The 8372-nt window shown below is 36.7% G+C and overlaps 1 protein-coding gene across 1 annotated transcript; it reads right to left on the bottom strand.

Moving 5' to 3' along the window:
- Positions 1 to 264: 264 nt before the first annotated feature.
- On the bottom strand, positions 265 to 8028 carry LOC112175409 (protein RAE1). The gene is made up of 11 exons (XM_024313082.2): positions 7849 to 8028; positions 7672 to 7758; positions 7345 to 7422; positions 6731 to 6927; positions 6248 to 6389; positions 5901 to 5981; positions 2969 to 3097; positions 2033 to 2110; positions 1625 to 1696; positions 667 to 747; positions 265 to 569 (listed from the first exon to the last, which is right to left on the bottom strand). The coding sequence occupies exons 1-11, from the start codon at positions 7897 to 7899 to the stop codon at positions 519 to 521; spliced, it is 1047 nt and encodes a 348-aa protein (XP_024168850.1). The 5' UTR covers positions 7900 to 8028; the 3' UTR covers positions 265 to 518.
- Between the last annotated feature and the right edge of the window lie 344 nt (positions 8029 to 8372).

Below are 8372 nucleotides of genomic sequence, written 5' to 3' on the forward strand. Positions count from 1 at the left end.
GCCATTCCCAATTGTATGTATACTGCCATCATTATTTCGTTGTTTTTTGTTCGTGACATGCAACTTACGATGTATTTGTTAGGGTTAATGTTTAGCATTTCATGGGAGGTCATTTGGCGGATAGCTACATGACAGTGACTATCGGCCCTAACAAGTTGAAACGTCAGAGTTTCACATCAATGGACGTGTTCCAGAATGGTGCTTCTCAATCAGTATCATTCTTTGCAGTATAAACATTGAATGAGACGCTCTAAAATGGAATTAGAAATTGACCAAACATGGCATTAGAGAAATTGACCCAACTTTACAGGGCATTCATTATTCAATGCTATTTGCTATAGTAACATGCCAATCTAGTATGTAGCAAACAATCTGAAGGGAGATGAAACTTCAAAACAAGACCAGAGAAACCTTCCTACCTAAACATCTACCATCTGAGGCATAGCCGCAAAATCATGTCCTATATACAAAACTAGCTTATACAATAGCATGTCTGATCAAGACAATCAGGACCAGCTTCACTTTCTTCCACCAGTTGAGATTCGTGGCTTGCTTTTCACCTCAGATTCCTGCAATCAAGTGCATAAAAGTTTTTAACATTTCAACTTCTTTAGGTCTTCATTAAGAAAGCTGTTCAAGCATAATTTTTTTTTTTTTTTAAAATACCTGTGGAACATGGAGGTAAATGTAGTTCTTTGCTGTGGCCGGATTGTGATTTTCTGCGCCCTTACTCCAATCATAGCAAACCTAATAAACACATGCGATAAATAGCTTGAATGTCATATTTAGGGGACACTATTATTTAAGCATTGGGCTACCAAGTTTTACGAGTGGTTTATAGATTTTCATGCACAAACAAACAAAACCGGCAAAGCCGTAAAGCGAGGAAATTGATAGCTCTCAAATATTAAGGTTTAAATGGAAATACTCTGTTCCGAAAATGTAATTTAATAAAATTCATCTACCACTTTAGACCAGTTGAATAACATGTATACAGTCATTTTAATATCTAGACCTCAGAGGGAAATATCAGTGGAACTGGATGGACTTACTTTTTCTAAACCCCATGAAAGTCAAGTCTACAGATCTATCAAGGCATAGCTGTACAGGCCTTATCAGCCTAATAAATAATACAAAAACAAATCCTTTACTGAGCAGAGACCGGGCGCGGGGCGGGGGGGGATTCCAGAAAATACAGACAACAGATAAAAACTAAAATAAATAAAAATAAAAATCGCAATTATTGGACAGTGGGAGAATTAGAAGCATAGAACTGCTACTGATACAGATGATGTAGTTGGACTGTGGAGCTGGTAGGGAGGGGAAAGGAGGGCAGCCATGCTTTTCTCATAGTTGAGGGATCTTGGACTTTTTCATTCTATTTCAAAAACCAAGGCAAAATGATATAGTTTGGCTTCATAAAAAAAAAAAAAATAATACGTTTTCATTAAAGCCAATGTGCGATGCTTCATCTATTATTAACTGAACAGCAGTGTGACAAACAATACACCACTACGGACCACAATACCTTGGGGTGTGCCAGTTCTGTTATTTTAATTGAGCATGTAAGTGTACACACACATAGTTGATCCTGGTATCAGTATCAAGAAGCGGAGAAAATTACCGAGTATGCAAATATGGAACCATCGTTGTTGAAAGTGCTGCAAGGTATTGGTTGACTGCACCTTGCCATGGCCTGAAAATCCAAAAAGTTTGTTAGACACCTATATGCATATAACTAGAAATTATAGAAGGTTCGGTCAAACACCAAATTTAACAAAGATGGAGAGAGTCAAGGAATTGACAAACTGATCAATAGGGTGCCAGTTTAACAGCAACTTAAGTAACTTATAGAGAATCTGAAGGAATGGTGGTGCATGTCGGGTGTACATATATACATATATAAGAGAGTGGGAGGAGATAATTCAGAATAGTGGCGTGTGTTAAAATGGAGATATATATATATATATATATATATATATATATATATATATTCAAAAACAACTAAACAGTAAATAGATGTGAATAAAACCTTTAGTCTCTGTTTGCTGTCCTTATCCCAAAAGTTGAAAGAACCATCAGAACCAGCAGTAGCAAATGTGTGATACACCTGCGATCAGGAACACAAAATAAGCTCTCAAATGACGAATAACAGTGAACAGAAAATAAAACCATCCACTAGAGAATGATGTCTTACAGAAAAAGGCAACTATTATGTTAAATGACATAAATAGTGTCAGGAGATTTAGTAGAAGCAACCACCTGATTGAATAATTTGTATGAATATTACATTTTTCAAGTGGGTTGAACATTGAATACCAACTATGTCCGCAAATTATTTGATGGCATAAGTCCGTTAAAGCATTTGATAGTTGCCATTATGAGTTATGTTTCATGAGACCCTACTGAAAAGAAATTCTACTTATCATCCTAATAAAACTGAACATCAATTACTAGAATGACTCTTGGTATATGTAATTATTATCACTTACACAAATGGACTCTTAGACTACCATGGAGACTTCATTTTGGAACAAAAAGGACTGGTCTTCTTCTTGAGCATGCAAAGAGGGTATTTTTCTAACCAAATTGTGACTACTGCATCACATGTGCCTGGAGTGTCCTTGATTATAATATTTACCATTTTAATAGCACAGTGGATGCTTTCCTGTCCTACTTTTCACAAATTTTCCGTTGTTCTGTTTGACTTATTTTAGGTCAAGAGGAATACATACGATAACCTGTAGATAATAAAAAACTTATAATTTTTTTTTTTTTTATGAGCTATTCTAATGGATTTCTCTCCTCGCCTTCACCTCCATCATCTGCCCTCTCTCTATGCCTCCCTTTTTCCTTTTGTCTTTATTGTATAACATTAGAGAGAAAGAAAGGACAAAAAAAAAAATGACCTCAGTAATCACCCACCAAAGTCTGGAGAATGAAAAAGGAAGGAAATGGACAATCTTACAGGATGGAAGTTCAGAGAATTGACTGAGTATATCTCGTTGCCCTCTCTGTGGCATTTGAAGGTAAAGTTTTTACTTTGTTGTGCCTCATCCAGATGATGTACACCAACCCGCCCTTCAATAGAGCCAACCTGGTGAGAGAATAACATTAGAATAATGATTAGTTTACTAATAACTGTGGAAGATGATACTTATCACGCAAAAAGCGAGGAGCCAGTATCCAATTTTACATATCAAGCTCAATAATGATATAATTCAAGAAATATATATATATATATATATATATATATATATATATATATAGTGGCATATGTATGAACATGTGTTTATATTGAGATCTAAGAACTACCTTGACTAATCATGGTTGAATAATTTATTTTTATCATCTAAGACACAGGCAGGGGAAACAAATAAATTACTCAAACTGGTTGACAACAATCACAACATAGTGGTGTAAACTATCAAGCTCAAAAGATATGATTCAAAAACAAATATGTAGTGGCATTGTATGAATATGTGTTAATACTTAATATTGAGGTGGTGTAAACTATCAAGCTCAATAGATATGATTCAAAAACAAATATGTAGTGGCATTGTATGAATGTGTTAATACTTAATATTGAGGTCTAAGAGCGATCTTGACTAATCATGGTTTCATTACCTAAAAACTAGGCAGGGGAAACAAATTACATTAACTGGTTGACAACATAGCAGAGTAAACTATCAAGCTCAACAGATATGATTCAAAAACAAATATATAGTGCCGTATGTATGAACATGTGTTTATATTGAGGTCTAAGAACTATCTTGATAATCATGGTTGAATAATTTATTTTCATTATCTTAGTAGGCAGGGGAAACCAATAAATTACTCAAAACTGGTTCATAACATAGCGGAGTAAACTATACAGCCATCCTTGAAATTCAGTGGAACTACAGAAACCCCATCTCAATTGAGGAACTCTACTAAAGAAAAGATTCCTAAATATACTTTTGCTTGCTTCACTGGAAAACAGTAAAAACGCAAACCCTCAAAATCAAAGTCCCCAGGTGACTGTTGAACATAAATCTGTGCTTCCTCAACTCACCAAAAAAAAAAAAAAAACACAAAGGCTCGAAGCCTTTTATAATGGCTGTTGACTTCTTTTAAAAGAGTGGCAACATCTAAAGAAAACAGATTAGTAAATACAAAAATTGGATAGCATCCATGGACTGCAGGAATGACCAGTAGCAGCAGGGCACCAAACCTCTGAGTGCTGACAGGATCCAGAGCACAGCAATGCTATCCAGAAAACAGCAATGCTAAGAACCTAGCGCCTCAAGAAGCAATGGTTATTATCCAGCACCCATCACAGAATTGTACGCTTATTTATGTACTTTACCATTAAAATGGATTGTTCAAAGTTACTTCATGTTACAGACTAATCAATGCCAAACGTAAAACAAACTACTATAATACTTTGCAAGAAAATCTGTAAGGATATTATTTCTATGAAATAAGCATATTATAATTCAAAAGATTATCATATGCATTATGAGTCTAAAAAATGAGACAAATATTGTTTTGAAACTCATTGGCAAGGTAAAATTTCTTCTTTTTTGGCAAAGAGAAAAGATATTATTTCTTCTTTCACTGCCCCTCTCTTATGAAAACTCATCTCGTCCAGCAGAAAGTCATTTGAAACCTACCGACAACAAAGATTAGAGTAATCTCTAATGGGAGGTTCCTGTTATGTCCCCAAGACTCGATGGCTATAGAAGCATAAAACCATCATTGCAATGGCGTGAGATAGACCTTTATGACAAGTAAAGGTATTGTAGTACTTATTCTCCACTCATAGTGGAAAACAAAACTTAATAACCCAGAAGTTTCATGTCAGTCATTAACGCATCTCTACTAAGCAACCCAGTTCCCATAAACATGATGTGCTTCACATATAAACTTTATTATGATACCAACTTCACTTAAATATGCATTTCAAGGACAAAAGCTGGCCCATGCCAACCGGTTTTCCAAATATTACATGATGTACACATTAAAAGTTTCTTTGGCTTTGGTCTGTGTCTCAGGGCAAGGTTTTAAAATTGGACCACTGGTCCAAAATCTAATTAGTAAGCACCCAATGTCAAATAATTCCAAGTTAGTAAGCACCTGATAAAGTAATCTGGGGTTCACATCCAAAACCAATTGGCAATGGATGGAGTGGCCCAAACCCTTATAAACCCATAGGCAAGGTCCCATTTTTCCCATGTGGGATGTATATATTTTCAACAGCACCCAATGTCAAATAATTCTAAGTAAAAGCAGAGGAATAGACATTTGGATCACTTATCTGCATTATGGCTATGGAATACTACCAAAAAGAGGTGGTATAAAAGATAAGGTTCTGAATTGGCACACTGCTTGAAATCTAAGCGGCAAGTACCCAATGTCAAATAATGCCAAGAAGAAGCAGAGCAGGAAGAGATATTTACATCACTTCCTCACATTTATGACTAATGAATAACACAGAAGAAAATGAATAAAGAAGAAGAGAAGGGGGTTTGTAACCATCCCCTCAACCCGCCTGAGCACCAAGATTTACACACACACAAAATTTAAAAAGCTCCTGCTGTCCAATAATGTACCAATTTTGAAGGCTATACAAAAGATATGTATCCAATCACCTCAATAAGACTGTTGACATATGCCTCCCTCTAGCAAGCACCACATGAATAAATCTATTTATATATAATATAAGTATAACAATAAATTAAGTTTTCTGTTCAAAACAAGGATTCATGCAAGAAAAGCATATTTCAGTTTGTTGTTCTAAAATGCCATTAAAAAGGAGAATCTCAGACAGAGAAACTACAGAACTAGATAGAAAACTAAAAGGCCATAACAAAAAGGGAAGGATAAAAAAAGAAAAAAAGAATTGCAAGGATACTTACCAAGAATCCTTGCTGATCAGGAAATGCCGCAACACACCTTGTCTGATACTTTAGGGGTGAAATGATTCTCTTGAACTCAGTCTGTCAGTAATTGGAAATAATTATAAGGTAACCACAACTTAAATACATATGAGAATCCTAAAGAAGAAAACCTAACAAAACTGCAATTTATTATTAAATAAAGTGGTTGACTGCAATTGGAAACTAAAGGTTTATTCCTCAAGCACTACGCCACTACACAAGATAAATAATAATTAATAGCCTAAATAAATGGTAATTCTGGAAATTTTGGAAGTTTACTTTTGTCACATTATTTATCTTAAAACAAACTGAAAATAAAATGATACCTGTGGACTCTGCAAGTTATAAACAATAAGATTTCGATCAGCAGTTCCAACCACCATCAGAGGGTGTCTCACTGATAATGCATAGCACCTCTCTGGGAGTAGTTGGGTATGCACTGGATTTGGCTGCCTTGTATCCCAATACCTGAAGAAAGGCAGTAACTATCATACATAAGAAACGGAAAACTTTATGTCATGTAAAAACCTTTGTTAACATGATGAATAAAGTGAAAGTGGAAATAAAACATATCAACAGCTACAAGAATCATAGCTGTCAGACTGTAAAGGAAAATAAATCAACACAAAAGAACAGTTAGGAGTAAAAGGGATATAGACTGGCAAGGGCAGTGCACAACATTCTTAACTGCACTACTGCACATAACCTATCACAAACTAATTTCACAAGAATATAACATAAGGTTCTGGGTTCTAGTGCATATTCTGATGTTCAAAAAATATGGGGAATGAATACTATGATTGACTTACTTCAAAGTCTTGTCCCAGCTTCCTGTCACCAAGAGGCTCATCTCAGGGATCCAAGCTATTTCCTTGATGGGCGCATCATGCATCGCAACAGTCATTGTTTGGTTGCCACCAGACATCAGAGGCCACATCTTAACTTGCTTATCACAACCTCCAGAGAACACAGTTGTCCCATCATCTTTCCAAGTTGAGCACAAAACCTATATTTGCAGATATGTATTAGAGAAGGTAAAAAGGTAAGAAATACTCGTGGTAGCCTTTCCACAAATGAATAATTGTGCAAACCGACCTGATCTTGAGTTCTCATTCACAGCCACATGCGCACTCGTGTGACTGTATGTATAAATTTCTTAGGATTCTATCTCCTAAATAATAGCAGTACTCCACTTTCTTGCTTATAACCTAAGATTTTGTACACATTTCTCACACCTTCAATAATAACAATTGCTTCCCTTTTTCTTTATATGTGTTACACATAACACTCTTTTAATATCGAGACACAGGCATTAATGTCTACAGAAAAAAAATAATTACCACTGATCATAAAAAAAACCAAGAAAACTCAAACAAACAGACTCGAGAAGTCGGCTCAAACGAAATGGAATCCTAAATATTACCGGATTATCGTGCGATATAGCTGCCTTGGGCATACTGGCAACATTTCCTCCACTCTGTTGTATCTCCCAACATCGCACCTAAACCAAAGGCATATCAGCAGTCATTTCCTAAAATCCAAATTACTCTATCTGCCAACCAAAATCGAAAACACAAAAACCAAATCGAAATGCAGTACGCTCATCTCATTCCAGTTTCCATGAATTACACAAACACAACCACCGCAACTCCTATAGACGATCGAGTCTCAACAATTAAATTTCTGAACCAAAACAGAATCCAAGGCTAAGCATTTGAGGGAAAAGGAAAAGAAGAAGGAGAAGACGAACCTGGTTGTCCCAGGAGGTTGCGACCAGAAAGTTAGCCTTAGGGCTGAAGCTGAGACTCGAAACGGAGTCGGTTGGGGGCTGAGCGACCTGTTAATCAGATGAAATTGAAGGGAGGATTTGGTTAGAGAGAAATGGGTTGAGAAAAAGGAAAAGGCGGGAGTGGGAATTGAAACGGACCTCGAAGGATTTGTTTGGATTTGGATTGGAAGCGGCCATGAACGTCGACATTGAAGCTGCACTGGGACGTCTGCAGTGAATCGGTTGATGATTCTGGTTCTGTCTAGAAGCTACCTTTTTGAGTTTTTTCAACCAACTCAAATACAAGCTTTACGCCAAATGCTTGGAGGTGGCTCCCTAAGACCCTTACAACTGGAGGAGGCTGCAATGAACCAACACATTTGTAGACCAAAGGGGCCCCACTGACGTGGCCTCTTCTCCTCCACAGAAACTGGCAAAATTTTGTTGACTGTTAACTGTAAATTCCGTGCTGTCATGGTAAAAGGATAAGGGGTTTCTGGTATATTGGCATCTGGGATGTGAGGGTTACAGCCTTGGCTCGACATTTATCTGGTTTCGCAGCTTATTCATCAAAGCCACAGAGAAGCGAGGACTTGGATGATCCCGGAGCTCCGCCGCATCAACCCATTACGGCCCTGCTGTGATTTCTTTCTGCTTCTTCTGGTCTTTCGTTTCCTTCACTT

Source organism: Rosa chinensis, chromosome 7, assembly GCF_002994745.2.
Source record: "Rosa chinensis cultivar Old Blush chromosome 7, RchiOBHm-V2, whole genome shotgun sequence".
In the NCBI taxonomy this organism is placed as follows: Eukaryota; Viridiplantae; Streptophyta; class Magnoliopsida; order Rosales; family Rosaceae; genus Rosa; species Rosa chinensis.

Coding starts and splice junctions, on each gene's coding strand:
- LOC112175409 (XM_024313082.2), bottom strand. CDS start 7,899: ATGTCGACGTTCATGGCCGCTTCCAATCCAAATCCAAACAAATCCTTC. Junction 6,390..6,730: donor AGCTGGGACAAGACTTTGAA/GTAAGTCAATCA, acceptor GCCTTTCTTCAG/GTATTGGGATACAAGGCAGC. Junction 2,111..2,968: donor ATTCTCTGAACTTCCATCCT/GTAAGATTGTCC, acceptor TCCTGATCGCAG/GTGTATCACACATTTGCTAC.